This window comes from Artemia sp. Qi Xiang Cuo, chromosome 1, assembly GCF_049724085.1.
Source record: "Artemia sp. Qi Xiang Cuo chromosome 1, ASM4972408v1, whole genome shotgun sequence".
Taxonomy (NCBI): domain Eukaryota; kingdom Metazoa; phylum Arthropoda; class Branchiopoda; order Anostraca; family Artemiidae; genus Artemia; species Artemia sp. Qi Xiang Cuo.
Genome location: NC_142794.1, coordinates 45191939 through 45208799, shown reverse-complemented (window position 1 = coordinate 45208799; position 16861 = coordinate 45191939). Strand labels below are relative to the sequence as shown.

General features: G+C 34.6%; 1 protein-coding gene across 3 annotated transcripts in view; it reads right to left on the bottom strand.

Moving 5' to 3' along the window:
- Positions 1-16861, bottom strand: part of LOC148956375 (box C/D snoRNA protein 1) — a 50571-nt gene that overhangs the window by 26230 nt on the left and 7480 nt on the right. For all 3 annotated transcript variants that reach the window (XM_089107887.1, XM_089107892.1, XM_089107881.1), the window contains exons 2-5: positions 16468-16564; positions 7256-7443; positions 4162-4256; positions 2549-2724 (exon numbers count right to left, since the gene is read on the bottom strand). In XM_089107887.1, the coding sequence (XP_088964013.1) occupies positions 2549-2724; positions 4162-4256; positions 7256-7443; positions 16468-16564 (556 nt within the window). The remainder of the gene's footprint in view (positions 1-2548; positions 2725-4161; positions 4257-7255; positions 7444-16467; positions 16565-16861) is intronic.

Below are 16861 nucleotides of genomic sequence, written 5' to 3'. Positions count from 1 at the left end.
AACAAAATAATGGAATTAAAAATAGGATTAATTCTTCATCTATTCAATTGCCCTTTAAACATCAATTAGATCTACGAAAACCATTTTGGAACAATATTCGGGACATAACGAATCAAAAAGACCAAAACATTGTTTGCAAATTCGGATCTTCATTGAAGTCTCCTTGACCCAGCCTAAATATCATGCAAGTTTCAAGCCGATCAGAGTCAAGAACATTTAGAACAAGGTTTGGGCGTCACAAATTAATACTACCAAAATTTTCAAAATATTTTTTCTTCATTAAGATCTATTTCGCTCGGTCAACATACCTTGTGTTTTTAAAGTCGCTAAAAATACTTCTGGCCAATTTCGGGCATCATAACTTTTTCCAAATTCTTTTGTCTTTAAGAATGTCTGCTTGACCCAGCTTACATGACCTGTAAGTTCTAGGCCAAAAAAGGCGAATATATTCAGACTTAACCAATCAATGCAACTAGTTTTTTCCTTTTTTTCCGTCTTAATTGAGATTCCCTTGACTCTCTCTATATGCACTGTAAGTTTCAAGCCGAAAAAAAGCACCCAACTTTTGACACAGATCAATACGACAAGTTTTTTCTTAAAGTATTTGTCTTGATTTATGTAGTTATTGCCCTTCTATTTATCCTTTTTAACATATCCATTAAGTGATGAAATACAAAATGTAGGCCAATTCTAGAGCGTCACGGATCAATATAGCCGAATTTTCTTTTTTTAGATTTTTTCATCTTTGTTAAAATCCTGTTTGCCCACTCTAAATTTCAAGCGGATTTAAAACTAACATTTTCAGACATTTTAGGTCTCATAAATCAATAAAGTAGCAAAATAATTTAATAATTTTTTTTATCGCTTAAGGTTCTCTTGTTTCATTTCAGTTCCGAGCTAATTTTATTGGATTATCTTCTGTATCAAATTCGTCTAACAATTTTTGTCTTCATTGGGACATCCTAGTGCAAAATGCCCTGTAAATTTCGAAAGAATTGGGAAAAAATAAAAACACTTTGGGCGTCATAGATCCATCCAAGAAAACTTAATTTAAAAATTGCTCATCTTTACGGAGGTCTGCTTCACGGAGGGTGTAATAAATCGAAACAGCAAAATTTAGTTAATTTTTTTTCTGAATCAGGGTCTACTTGACTCAGGGTCCAATGGATGTGCTTTTCAAACCAAACAGAGACACACAATTTTTGGGCATCACGGATTTTTTCTCTGGGCTATTGGAAAAGATCCTAATCCAGTAGCGCCTTTTGGTTGAAAGTGAGTTCAGGCTAATTGTTTTTGGGCACATTCTTGGGCGAACCAGATTTTTTCTTTGTATTTGGGTCCCCTTGATCCAGGCACTTTTGAGTAGATAAAAAAAAGCTTTTTGCATTTTTTGGGTCCCATTTTCAGATCAGATTGTGCATTTCAGGCAAAAACAATTTTTTTGTGCATTTCAGGAGAAATACAATTCACCCGAGCATTGGGGCCTACAGAAAACGAACTTATAGGCTCATTCCCAGGCTATTTTTTCGGGGAATCGAACTTTTTTTTCTTTTCTATACATTGGGGTTACTTTTACCAAGGAACGTACGGATACAAATTCCAACCCGTTAAAAAGTTTTCGTCTGTTATTGATCCCTTTTTCTGGGGAATGAATATTTTAAGACCTTTTTTGCACATTAGAATCCCCTTCTGCTAGCTTGAAACATAAAAGTTGTAAGTTTCAAACTGATCAGAGAGAAAGAGTTTTTCAACCTATTGATAGGCCTTCTAACGCTCTCCTACCATTCCACAAAAATAAAAGATTACATTGGCCCAAAAGGACAAGATTATATAAGATTACATTTAAAGCTGATCAGACCGAAACAGTTTTTAGGCCTTTTTTGGAAAACCAATATTTTATTTTCAATGTTTTTTTTAATATGTTTTGTTTTTGGTCATTTTCGGGGAGTCCGTGCCCTAGACATTTTGTTATGTACATTAGTATATTCATGGCCCAAGACATTTTCGGGTGAAGTACCAAAGCGATCAGAGACAAAAAGTATTCCAGTCTATTTTTGGGCCAATTGAAACTGTCTCCCTTCCTCCAAAAAAATCTGAGGGTCCTTTGGCCAAGGGAACGACCTCGAAAAGTTTCAACCGATCGAGCAACAAAGTCAAGACAAGCCCACCTTGTTTCTACTAAAACCTATAACTGAAGAATGTGCAATTTACAAAAATTAGGACCTTTGCCCCTGAGGCTGCGTAGGCCATGTTCTTCAAGGACGTATATTTATTTGACTTTTCGATAATATTGAGCAAAATGGCTATCTGAAAGTTTGGCCCGATGCCATTGGGGGGTTGCAGTGGTGCCAAAGGGCAAAAAGGACACGATAGAGGGGGTGGTTGTTCTTCATTTCCTTTTCGCCCTTAGAAAGGGTACGAGGCAGGGAAAAGAAAAATAATACATGGGAATCACATCGCTCTTTGGTTAGTCATAGTAACTCTGACAAAAATGAAAGCAACAACAATGTCCATATAAAAAATGACAATAAAAGCAAAGCATCCTTACTTTTCATCAACAAAAGACACTCCAAGTTGCGGAACCCTCCAAGAAACTCTCCATGCTATCTCGTTTGTTCGCCAATCCAGTCTTGTTGTGTTATGCTTATGCTTGCTCATAACTGAGGGCATGAAACGGATTCTAGTGTTTCGCTTGAAACATGCTGCTCTTAGTTTGTGCAAGTGCTAGAAAAATTTAAATCATTCAGTCACACAAAAGCAAAAAAGCGACCAAAACACATATTTTTGTAAGCACTTTTTTCTGGTCTAACCGGTATCCATACATTTTACTAGGACACTTTTATAGGAAGGGGTGGAGTTAGTGAGGCTGGTAGGCCATACAAAATAATTTTTGGCCCAAATCATCCAATTTTGAAGCATATCCACACTTTCTCATAATTATTTTGAGAGAAGGAGTACTTGGAAAATCTCCTTATTCTCCGTGTGACCAGTTATGTGTACTACTTTATTACAAATATTAGAACTATTAAATAGTTGATAATCGAAAATAGCTAACACCCCTCCCAGAAAAAATAGGAGAATCACACTGCTCTTACTTTCCATCAGGTTTGACTCGGATCCGATGTCACCGTGTGATAGATGTACTAATGAAAAGAATATGGGAACCAACCTTCCTCTGTTAGACCTAGACCGACGTCACCTTGTGATAGATGTACTAATGAAAAGAATATGGGAACCAACCTCCCTCTGTTAGACCTAGACCGATGTCATCTTGTGATAGATGTACTAATGAAAAGAATATGAGAACCAACCTTACTCTGTTCCCAGAGGAAGAATTCCATTTTAAACTCAAGACCACAAAAAATGAAATCATATAATAACAAAAAAAAAAAACGACCAGGGAATACTATTAAAGAATAAATGAAACACAAACCAAACAGAAATTAAAATAAATGATCATATCAAACATAAAGATACTGGTATGGATGATTGAATTAATCTTAAGACGAGTAAAAATTAAACTTAATATCAAAGTAAAAATTAAAACGGACAACATCCACTACAAACAGAGCTTTCGCTACTGCCCCATTCCCCCTCCCCTAGCCATGGAATTCTTAAAACCAATCGCGTCATTCGCATTTTATTGAAAACTAAACGTATTTTGAACTGTGCATATTTTGAAAATCGACGAAAACATAAAAAAAAAACACTAAAATAATCAAGATGACTGGAGAGAACTAAAGAAGATAAACTGAATATTTGATAAACAATGATATTAATTCCTAAACATACCGATGTATTTTCAATCAAAATCCACCGTATCTTCATTTAAGTCTATTCGCGTTACTTTCAATTTTTTCTGCTTTCATTCTACATTACCTTCATTGCTAAATGTGTATACTATCTTCTTTTCAAACAAATTTCCATATTCTTCACACGACTTGACAGTTTATTTTTGCAATTTTTCATATTTATCCTTTACGCCCTCCCCCTCATTAAAAAAAATCCCATGCGCGTATTCAGATCGAAATTTCGTGCATGGATCACTGTTTTAGTTTGAACATGTCATTCTTTGGGAAATATGGATAAATGGATCTCACAATAATTGTTTCTGAATATAATATACAAGTCAAAATAAATATCCCGAAAGTTCATACTTACAACAGCTAATTCCTGGCCTATTCTCGTTACTTTTCTAGTCGAATCTCTTTTACAAGTATCAACTGACCTCCCAATTTCTTCCAGCATTCTATAGTCTACGAATAGAGAGATATTTCATCAGCAATGAAAAATTGTCTAAACTTGCCATTTTTTTCAAGACATATATCTATACTACCCAATAAGCACTGAGTTTTTGCAAATAGCACAGCGATGAATTCAAACACTTCCATTTTCAGTACCTTTTTATTTTTTATTGCTTATTTTTTTACTCTGAATTGCGCCCTCTTATTAATGGCACAATTTAAATTAAGAAACAACACTTCAAACTTTTCTTGAGAACCACCATTGTGATGCTAACTCTTATCATAAACATACATTTCACTAATGGCCCGTTTACAATGAGATTTTAAAGATTGAAAATTAAATTATTGATAAGCTTCAAAATCTGGCCACTAGTATCAACTTAGAACAGACAGGTAGAATCTTGGAGGACGGGTAGAATCTTCGTGTATATAAAATATTAGGGCGAACGGGCTTTAACCAAAAATAAACAGTGTGCGTCAACTAATTCCCAGACACGTCGTTTTTTGCGTCTGTAAAAAGCCTGTTCTTCGGTGTTACGGTATTTTGCGAATCGTACCTAAAAATAGAAATACTATTACTACTACTACTTACAACTCCCCACAGCACAAAGCCGCTTGAGGCCAACACAGCTACGCATGCTCCTCCTCCATCCCAATCTATTCAAAGGCTCCCTTTCTAAACCCGCCCCGGAAGTTCCAATTTCCTTTAAATCTTTCTTTATGACGTCAATCCACCCCAGACGGGGACGACCTGCTTTTCGTTTAGCCCTAGATGGTTGGCCGAAAAGAACAATCTTCGGCAATCTGTCATTCTTCATCCGCACAACGTGCCCTAGCCACCTCAACCTTTCTTTTATTATAGCCCTAGAATGCGGCATTGAACCACATTTTTCGTGTAGCCTATTGTTTGACATACGGTCAGTCAGCCAGGCACCCAGAACAATGCTTAAGCAATTTCTCTGGAAAACATCTAGCAAATCTTCATCCGCTTTTCGGAGCGTCCATGCTTAAGAGCCATATTTGACAACTGTCATCACTGTAGCTTCTGATATTCTAAATACAAATATCCGAAAAAATTAAACATTGACGTACATCTTTTACACTAAGTACAGCAATGTAAGTAATGTATGCTATTTTGACTCCAATAAAAACAAGGGAAGCTATAATCGACAGAAGAAGTGCAAGCCTTTAGTGTCTTTCATATAATGGAATCGAGTAGAATGAAACTTAAACCTGCAAGTTCGAAGAAACAATTATATCCTCTCCTTAAACACAGCTAAAATACAGCATGGGACTGAAGCTCTCATTCTATCAATTGAAGTTCAAAACTCATTAAAATGACTAAAATCAGAACATGACTTTATAAGAAGATTCTGAGAAAATCACAGAATTTTTTCGAAAATCGAAAAAGAAAAAATTTCGAGTTTTGATCTCATTCGACTCAGTTAGCTGAAAAGATAATATGATCAAGCTTGCCAAAATTTTGCATTGGTTCACTATATCGTGAATCAAATACGTGATGATAATTTATTAGGATCACTAAAGTGATGGGGGAAAATTTTTCTTGGGAGGGCCAAATTGTGATTTCGTTGTTAACGGGGTCTTTTATATTAACTGTACTTTAATTACAATTTACAAAACAAAATATGAATGATAATATATAACCATGTAATTATTCATTCATATCCATACTGTATTGCAAAAGTAAAACGTCTTAGCATTAGAATGAAACCGTTTCTAAACTGGTGGTAACATTTTACAATGCGTAAAATATAATTCAATCGAAAGAAAGAAGTACGATTGCAACAAGTAACTTTATTCACCAGCGGGCCGCATAATATGCTATGGTGGGCAGTAGTTTGCCCACCCTTGATTTAGGGGGGGGGGGGAGGGTACACATACTTCTTCTGGGGGTGCTGGGCTGTTCAAAACTCGTAGATTTCAATCTATAATCCCATATGAAATATTATTCGGTTTGAATCTACGATTTTTTTCTTGTATAAAAAGTTATTAATTGGAATGTCATTCTATAGGGTTACAAAAAACTAAACATTGGTGTAAATTAGCATTGACAAAGGAAAAAGACAAGCGGAAAAAGCCAAAACTAAATAAACACTATTTAAACCTAAAATGGGTTCCGTCAGTTTCAAGAAATGAAAATTCGATCTAATCTTTTAATATTTTGGGAGGGGGTGAGGGGGGGTACACCCATCACTCTTTTTGAGAGACGTGAGAAACGCTGAAATTTACAATTAAAATATAATCAAATTTTTATTTTTATCAGTGTTACCACTTCCATTAATTTTTCTTCTTTATTTCCTCGCTACCTATCACCAAAAAAATAGCCTATTTCACATTTTTACAATATTAGAGACAAGAGAAAATAACATTTTGAAACCCTTTAGGGAAGTCTACGATCTTCCCGATTTCGATTAGTCTTACCATCACCAGGTCCAACTTGTATGCTGGCCGAGCTCTTTGTGTGTTTTGCGTGTGTGTATGTGTGTGTGTGTGGGGGGGGGGGGTAGTAAGGTGGGAGTCAAGATGTGTATTAGTTGAACAGTACTGGGGAGAATTATACTATGTAGCTAAATAACAAAAAGCCTTTGCAAATCCACCCAGTGGATAAAGAGCAAGAAGACTCTAAACTATTTACTAGGAAAGGGTTAAAAAGAAAACCTTTGGTATGAGACACAAGAATATTTTCGGATCTGAATTTTTTCTTTGTCTTATCACTCGAATATCGTCTCCAATATTAAGATGATATGGTAGTAACTGCGACCTATAAAAGTAGGACAACACATATTAACCAGGGTCTAGGAAATGTGCAGACAGAAAAGATTTATTGAAAGAGACTGTTTTTTTTTATATTAGCTCTGAAAATGTCGCTTTTTTAAGCTAATATTACATTTAGGTCTTCTTTCTATGCTTCTTTTTTTATGGTACGTTCAGGATCTATCAATAAAAATATAGCAAGAACTAGTGGAATGAAGTAAAGGGGTGAAGCTCACCACTTAAGACATCCAAATCATTAAAATCTTTGAGAGGTTTATATGCTGTTTTGTTTCTTTGTCCTGAACATTCAATTTCTTCTTTGTGTATCTTTGAACACCTAACGGAACAAGTATGGACACTACATCTTGGACATGTATATTTGGCTGCATCACCAGAACAAACCTCACAAATACCTAGTCGAGACCTAAAATAAAAAAAAATTATTTTACCTACTTGGTTTTACTGAAGTTTCATGTTTACAAGATTTTGTTTCACATAGTTTTTATTCAAGATAACCAAATCTCCTTAATCGGAAACTAGCATTCACCACGCGAGTTAAGTTTCAGCCACGCTTAAAAGATTATCATAAGAAAATACTTTAGAATAGTTCCTTTGCTAAAAAAAATTCTATTCTTTCTTTATTAAAAGCTGAGAGCGTTGCATTTTGATGTTCTTTATTAACATATTAATTAAAAAAACTTTCCGAAAAATAAGTTTTTCAAAGAAAAGTAATGGCCGTTTTAAACTTAAGCTCAGGAGATAAAAATTACTGTTAAAATTAAAACTAAAAACGACCAGAAATTACTATTAAAGAATAAATGAAACCCAAAACGAACAGAAATTAAATAAACAATCATAGCAAAGAACACACAACAAGTAATAATATAAATGAATAAATAGATCTTAAATCGAGTAACCCTTAGATTGAATATGAAAATCAAGCTTAAAACGAACAGAAAATAAATTAAGAATCAATGGAAACAAACATACTATAGATATTAATTTAAATTAATCAATAAATCCTAAAACGAGCGAAACTTAAATTGAATATGTAAATCAAGTTTGAATCGAATAAAAATAACTACAAACAAGAGTTTGGGTATCGCCTCACTGCAGAAGTCTAAAACCTACTGCGTCATTGGCGCCTTACTGAAAACTATATGAGTCTTGAACAGTCTTGGAAAGTATAAACAAAATCAAATTCAATATTAGATATATAATGATATTAATTGTTAAAAGATCCATCAGTTCAAGATTTTTTTCTTCACTGTAATTTTTGTTTTCATTTTCAATTCTGTAAGAACAGGAAAAGAATAAATTTGTAATATATGAGTAATTCGTTTTCAGTAAAGCACCAATGACGCAGAAGGCTTTAAGTTTTTACAGTAAAGAAGTGGGCAGTATCCAAATTTTGTTTGTAGTGAAACTATACTTGTCTTGACCAATCTTGGAAAGAACTAATAAATTAAACTGAATGTTTTATGTATAATGATATTAATTGCTGAAAGCTCATCAATTCAAAATTTTACTGTAATTTTATTATTTATCTTCAATATTAAGTACAAAAGAAAACATTTGTAATATAATTCGTTTTTAGTAAAGCGCCGATGACGCAGTAGGTTTAAGGCTTTTGCAGTGAGACGATACCCAAACTCTTGTTTGTAGTTATTTTTATTCGATTCAAACTTGATTTGTATATTTAATTTAAGTTTTACTCGTTTCAAGATTTATTTATTGATTTATATTAATATATATTGTATATATTGTTCGCATTGATTGTTTATTTAATTTCTGTTCGTTTTAAGCTTGATTGTCATATTCAGTCCAAGCGTTACTCACTTTAAGATCTATTTGTTCATTTATATTATTAATTGTTGTATGTTTTTTGCTATGATTGCTTATTTAATTTCTGTACGTTTTGGGTTTCATTTATTCTTTAATAGTAATTTCTGGTCGTTTTGAGTTTTAATTTTAACAGGTATTTGTATCTCCTGAACTTAATTTTAAAATGGCCTTTACTTTTCTTTGAAAAACTTATTTTTCGGAAAGTTTTTTTTAATTAATTTTTGTTCGTTTTTGGGTACAAAAAGTTTCAAGTTTTTATGGCATGGGAGGGGGGTTGTTTACTGTCCGATTATTCTTGACTTTAAAAAAACGGATCTAGAACTTCCAATTGAAATCGAATGAGGCTATTTTCAAAGTCTATACGATTACCTCTTTGATAAAAACCTTATATACGAACAATAGACAGCTTGCATAACTTGTGAACAGCGATTGACAACAATGAATGGATTGAAAAAATAGCAAGTTTAATTAACACGATCTTGCGTTAATTAAGTAAATTACATTACTTTAGACTATGTTAGGGGGGGGGGACCCCCACGCCCCTCCCCTGGATCCGCCACTGCCTTACACTCTCTGTTTCTTTCCTTGTTAGGGAGAGAGCAGATGTCTATTAGGTGTGTGTTAAAACCAAATCATTCTAACTGTCATTGGGCCTTCAGGTCTAAACAGAATAACTTCAAAGGTACGGGTGGGGAAAAAGGGCGTTGGGGCTTATTTACCCTTTGATCAATTTTGACTCATAAGAGCTGGACTAGAACTTCCCATTTGCAATTAAATGAACCTTCTCTGAAGTTTATACAAGAATCTCTTCCTGCCCCCGCGCCCTGGGGGGTTTTGTCGACGCCAGAGTTTTGTTACTTAACCTTTCAACTATTTTTAACAAAATGGTATTTTTAACCCTTGCATATAAAGCAGCACTGGGGGGAAAATAATAAAAAATATTGAAGCTATATAAGATTTATTCATTTATTTATGTTTGCACAGTTTATCTTTATGTTTGTAAGATAGTTAATTTTAATTTCTGTTCGTTCGGGTTTTAGGCTTCTGCAGTGAGGCGATACCCAAACTCTTGTTTGTAGTTATTTTATTCGATTCAAACTACGTTTAATATAATGGCTGTCTCAAAATTTTGATTGGAAGTGTTTGGGAAAAAGGTGGGCGTGAGAGGGGGGTTAGTTGCCATCAAATCACTTTCGACTGTTAAAAGGGCACCAGCCCTTTGAATTTACAATCGAATTAACCTTTTTTGAAGTTTCTACGACACCGCCTTCTATAAAAACCTTATATGCCCCCAGGGTATAACTTAAAACCCTTGCCTCGAGGATTGTGAGGAAATATCCTCCTTAAAAACATATTTTCTCTCTGAAAATCAACTACGCGGAACAGAATGGCTATCTCAAAATTTGGATTGGATGTTTTGGGGGAAGGATAGGTGTGGGGGGGGGGGGGCGGGGGGTTTAGCTGCCCTCCAATCACTTTTGACTATTAAAAACGGCACTAGCCCTTTGAATTTCCAATCAAATCAGCCTTTTTTGAAGTTCCTACGAAAGCGCCTTCTATAAAAGCTTTATATGCCCAGAGCTTAATTCAAAATCCTTGCCCTGTTGGCTTTGGGGAAGTATTTTCCACAAAAACATATTTTAAATTTGGAGGTCAACTATGACAAACATAATGGTTATCTTAAAATTTTTATTGGTATTGTTTGGAGAAATGATGGGCGTGAGAGGGGGGGGGGGGGCTAGTTGCCACCTCCAATCACTTTCGACTATTAAAAAGGGCACTAGCCCTTTGAATTTCTAATCGAATTAGCCTTTTTTGAAGTTTCTACGACAACACCTTCTAGAAAAACCTTATATGCCCCCCAAGACATAACTTAAAACCCTTTCCCTGAGGGTTGTGGGAGATTGTCCTCCTCAAAAACATATTTTCTATCTGGAAATCAACTACGCTGAACATAACGGCTATCTCAAAATTTTGATTGGATGTGTTTGGGGGAATGATGAGTGTGTGTGGGGGAGGGGCTAGTTTCCCTCCAATCACTTTTGACTATTAATAAGGGCACTATCCCTTTGAATTTCCAATCGAATGAGCCTTTTTTGAAGTTTCTACGACAACACCTTCTATAAAAAACCTTATATGCCCCCAGGGCATAAATTAAAACCCTTGTCCTGAGGGTTGTGGGGGAGTGTCCTCCTCCAAAACATATTTTCTATCTGGAAATCAACTACGCTGAACAAAATGGCTATCTCAAAATTTTGATTGGATGTGTTTGGGGGACTGATGGGCGTGGGGAGGGAGGGGGGGGGGCTAGTTGCCCTCCAGTGACTTTCGACTATTAATAAGGGCACTATCCCTTTGAATTTCCAATCGAATGAGCCTTTTTTGAAGTTTCTACGACAACACCTTATATAAAAAACCTTATATGCCCCCAGGGTATAGCTTAAAACCCTTGTCCTGAGGGTTTTGGGGGAGTGTCCTCCTCAAAAACATATTTTCTATCTGGAAATCAACTACGCTGAACAAAATGGTTATCTCAAAAGTACGAAGTGCCTCTGGAAAAAAAAATAAATAATAATAAAACATTGGAGCCGTATGGCCTTTACTATAGGCAACGTTACAGCGTTGCCTCTGATTACTCTTCGAGTCCTGCCGTCAGTTTTTAGCAACATTTCACTACAGATTATTTTTGGAATGAATTATCATGTAGCATGCCTGTATAACAACACTTTCTTGATTGCTAGCTAGCAATGGACTCCTTGTCCAGCAAAAGGCCCGCATCGTCATATTTTTGTCACCTCCTTTTGCTCACGTATCCGGCCCTTGAAACGGGGACTCGCTCCCTACGGTCGGGCAAGGTTCCGTACAACGTCATTTTTTAGGAATTTAGTTAATCATCAGTGATAATTGTTATAATTGTTATATTTATATATATGAATCTTAAACAGCTTAAAGTTAATATGAGGATGTCAATTATAAAAAAAAAAACCTACACCAAATACTCGGCGATTCAGACTCATCCCCATTAGGAAGAAGGACACGATGTTAAATTATCAGACAAAAAACCACCATGAACTCTCACGATAAACTTAGACACAATGAATATTTTGAATTCGTTAAAAATGACCGAATTGTCCTAATTATTATATACTTTTGAAACATCGGCAAAAATAGCTGCAAACAACCCCTTGGGTTCCAAATTTTTTTAAATGCCATCTAGAGCTAACACGAGGTAATGAGTTGTATGACTTTCCAGTCTGAAGCCAAACAGATTTGGGGAAATTTTACATCTTGATAGATAAAATCATAAGGAAGACTTAAAATGAAGAAGAGAAAAGTTGTTGTTTTAGGAATAGGCCTAAGATCAGTAAGATCCATAAAGAAATTTAGCTTGAGAATCAAAAAAATAAAATTACTTTTAAAATTACATGAAAAGATGCGACTGACAAGATTGTGGGACTAGAAAGTTTAAAATAAATAGACCCTGAAACTAGGGGACAGATACTTTTTTGAAACACCGAAATTAATTGTTTTCTTCAATTTGAATTGAAGTTATCAAGTATTTTGCAGTAGGTGGCATAGGTTGCATCAAGACATGGCTAATTGTAGACAAAGAAAAGCCAAGACAGAGTGTCCATGTAATTGAGAGGCTAATGTTTAAATGGCTGGGGCACGGGTAAATGGCAGGAGTATGCATGACTCTCTTATTGGACACATACTTGTTTGTTAGTTTTTGGAAAGGCATGCCTGCCTAGAGTCTCAGGCATGCTGACCAAGATATTTAAAATTGACATGAGACCGTTAGATATTCAGTAAAAAGGGTTAGAAACTTAGATTACGTGGAGGTTCTAGTAATCATGGTTGCTGCAGAAGTTGCAACCTAGTAAAGGGCGAACCATGGCCAATAGTTACCAAAAAATTAAATTAGTTGATAGGAATGGGTCTTGATGCTAATAAGCTTACATTATAGAACCGGCTGCCTTCTGGGTCCTCGCTTCTAAAAATTCTACGAAGTCCAGTTATAAAAAGCCCAACAAAACGTTTGAAGAAAAATATAGAAGCAACAAGATATTAGAAATGAACTACAATCTTCAAATTAAAGTAAATAAATAGGCTACAGTTTAATTATAAACAAAGGAGATCATGATTGTAGTTGGTGGAAAAAAAAAGTTGGTAAAAACGACAAATCATGTCGCAAATTCATTGCCAACTGTCTCAAAAGTTTAGGCATTGCATACACAGAATAGAAACAAGCCATATTAGGAATTAGCACACCATGTATTCAATTTAGTTGCATAAAAAATAAATACACTCTGCGTTTACTAATTCTAGGCTAAAACAACACATGAACTGGCCTAAGTCAATTTAATGTCTTGATTTTAAGCTCTTATATTGTAATATTTGCCAAAAATTAGAATTCTTAAATACAAACTTTAGTGGAAATCAAACAAAATGTTCTTAATGTTTAAAGGTTATTTCCTAAATAGCCCTGGAACGATTATGACTCAAAAGAGGTAGAATACACGTCTAAATTTACGAAGTTGGGGGACCAGCTTTAACTAAAAACCAAAAAATGTTTTTAGATAGCTACTTAATACCTTTTGATGACGGACTTTTAAATTGCAATATTAGAATAAACTTATTGTCAACAATGTCGAAAACTGTACATACAATATTTTGATAGAAATTGAACAACAACAGTAGTACATTTAATTAGCGGCTCTTGACTTATAAAAATTTACTACAATCATATAATAATGGTCATAATTAGATATCAAATCGTTTAAAACCATTCCCGAAAGATTCCCAGAATAATCATAAATCTAAAGATTGGAAGAGGTGTGAGTTCAAGGACCCTACTGGAGACTATTCAGTCATAAAGATTGCCAATTCTTGCAAAACTCTGATTGCTACAAAGCGTGTCGTATCCATTATGTGCAATTGCTGTGTAATTATGTCGTATCCATTTCGTGAAAAACAGCAGTCAGTTCAATTTCGCACTTGAAAAAATACTCATACTAATCTCTTGCAGAAAGGGAAGAAGAAGAGAAAATAGGAGAATTTTGACAATTCCTTTGGAAGTTGCGAGGACCTTAAGAAGACAGGGCATTACCTTTAAAAGAGATGAATAGAAAAATAGCAGCTTTGCTTAATTTGCTCAACTTCTAGCGAATTTCTATGCCTGGCTCTTGGATAAAAGGTCCTTGGTACAGACGATGTAAAATTCAAAGCTATACAAGTTATCAAAATATCAATTCATGTATCTGCACAAAATTTCTCACAACTATAAACTAGATTCAGAATTGTATTCTCTGACGGCGGATACGGTGCCAATGCTTCCCATTCGGATCAGATTGCAGTCCTAAGCCACAATATCAGGTCGAAAGAGACGACTAGTGACTCTATTAGATTCAAGTTAGGCAAATGACAAAGATGGGCAAGGTATGACTAAGCAAGTGTAAAGTCAAGTGAATTTAATGGAACCCAGCATTAATTAGTCAGACATCTCAATCACCGTGTGCATTACATTCCTACCATGCCAACTTCTGAACACAGTCATACAGAAATTTGTCCACAAAGAAAAGTGTGTATCTTTCTTCCCATCTATAAAGCGTTTTGTCACCCACAAATATAAAACCCCTACAACTGGAAACAGCCTCAAATCTTCTTAACTAATCACGGACCCAGCTGAGCAAGGACGGAAACCATATAAATAGTAGTTATTACATTTAAAGCAACAGTCTCACCCCTTGACCAAACAAAGCAGATAAAGAAAGCAATGGAAAGACATGAAACAAAGCAAGTACAAGGTGAGGATTACAATAGAGAAGCTTGAAAAAGAAGAAATATATATCATCGTCTTTGTTGAGAAGCTTGAAGTTACTAAAAAAATATTTTTAAGAATCATCAAGAAGGAAATGTACAGCTTAATCGAAAATATAACACAGTTTGTCGAAAAAATAAAAGTCAATAGAGAGGCTGAATCTGACATAATTCAGAAACAGACAACGATTTAGAGCCGTGATTATTGCGTTGACTTCAATGATAGGAGGTAGTCTTACAGTTTGCTTTTTGGTTGGTTTTTGCTCCTTACTTCCACATTCTTTAAAGAAAAGAATCCCTGCTAGCAACTATACTGTTCCCAAACCTATAGAGAAATTCAATCCTAGAAAGATCCTCCCACTCTTCAAGTAGAGCTCGTAGTTCTGATTTAGTTTTGCCAAGGCATAACATGCTTGAAAAAGTCCTAGGTGAATGGCATTGTGAGCAAAGTCAGCTTCAGCAAGCATATTATCTTTGCAGACCAGCAGCAACTGCACACCTATTGCAGTTACTGCTGCCTAAAGAACATTTAAAAACATTTTTTAGAGGAAATACATTCTTAAACCTTGCTTAGGAATTATGAGATAACTTCAGTGAAAAGGACATTTTTCTTTAATAACACCTATTCACCTAATGTTGATTTAGATATACCATTTCGCTGGTTTAATTTAGTTTATATTTCAGGTCACTATTACCTATACAAACAAGATGATAAAATAGTTCCATTTTAAACCCTTTTTTATTAAATACGGTACAGGTCTTGCCTGTTATATTCTCTATTTTTTGGATTGGCAAGAGATAATAAAATAATTCCCCCAATGACTTATTCTCTCCTATTTTGTCAGCTATTGTTAGTGTCTGTAATATAAAAGCAAACTTCGATAAGTCGTCTTCTTCAAAAGCAATTCAGAAGGTCAAAAGGTTAGAAGCCTACGATTATCCCATGCTTTCCGAAAACATTTTGGTGTAAGATGATTGTCTGTGGCAACAATGGCAACTATGCTTAGGCGGCTTAACATTGTGACAATTTGTAACAGTAATAGTGGCTCGAAACAAGCCAAAGCTTCTGAGGTGTTTTGTGCATTGTGTGCCATCTTGTAATTTTAAAAAAGACAGTACAGTTTAAAAACTATTCAAAAACACTAATTTAACTTTCAATTCAGTAATCACAGTAAGAAAGTCAAGATCTAAGTGAGCTGGAAAAGAGAAGAAATAACGAAAAATATTTTGTTTTACATGCATTTACTTTACTATTATAAATATCTCTCATACCTTCAAACACAGTAGTCAGAATCCCCTTTTTTTTAGTAAAAAGTTGGCCTTAACAATGTAACCAAAGCATAATACTACCTTTTTTTACTACCTTAGTCACGTTCATTTGAATAAATATTTCCAGTTGAACTTCTTAGCAAAACAATGATTTAATATTGTTTTGTCACAAGTTATTTGTTTTACTTATGACAAAAAGAAAACCAAAAAACTGAACCAATTTTCTAGAAGGAACTTCACTTCAAACGTACATACAAAATTATGGATCAAATGGTAAAAAAAATTACCAGTTTTTTCCACTTTTGTCTAAACAAAGAACGTCTGTAATCAACTATGATGGTAATTATACAGTACTGCATAAAAGTAGTAGCTGGACACTAACTAAATTAATCATCAAAATGATCAATTAAGATTTATGTAATAATTTTAAGACAGGCCATTCTTTCTGTATGCAACATCCAAATAAACAAAAACCAAGAATTTTAAAATCATTTCGTGTGTGAATACTTGTTACCTTATCATTTCGCTAATCCTTGAAGAGCCATCTTCTTCAATTTCATCCTCTTTACTCAAGTCTTCCATATCAGTCTCTATTTGATCTATTTCCTCAGCTTTAAAGAAATTCAAACATTAAAAAGACTATTATGAGCTATCTCAAATACAAGAAGATCTTGCAGTATAATAAGAGTACCATGTGAGCACTATTGCTGAAATTCATATCAACATGTAATAAACCTTAATAAAGTAGAAAAAGAAATAAACAAAAATTCTTACCCAAAGCATGCTACAGAAGGAAAAGCTTACATAAGAAATTTACAGGACTACTTATTTAAGATACTCTTTTAAGAAACATACTACCCCCCCCCAGCTAGGTGTTGGCTGGAGGTAGTATTATTATGAAAATGATA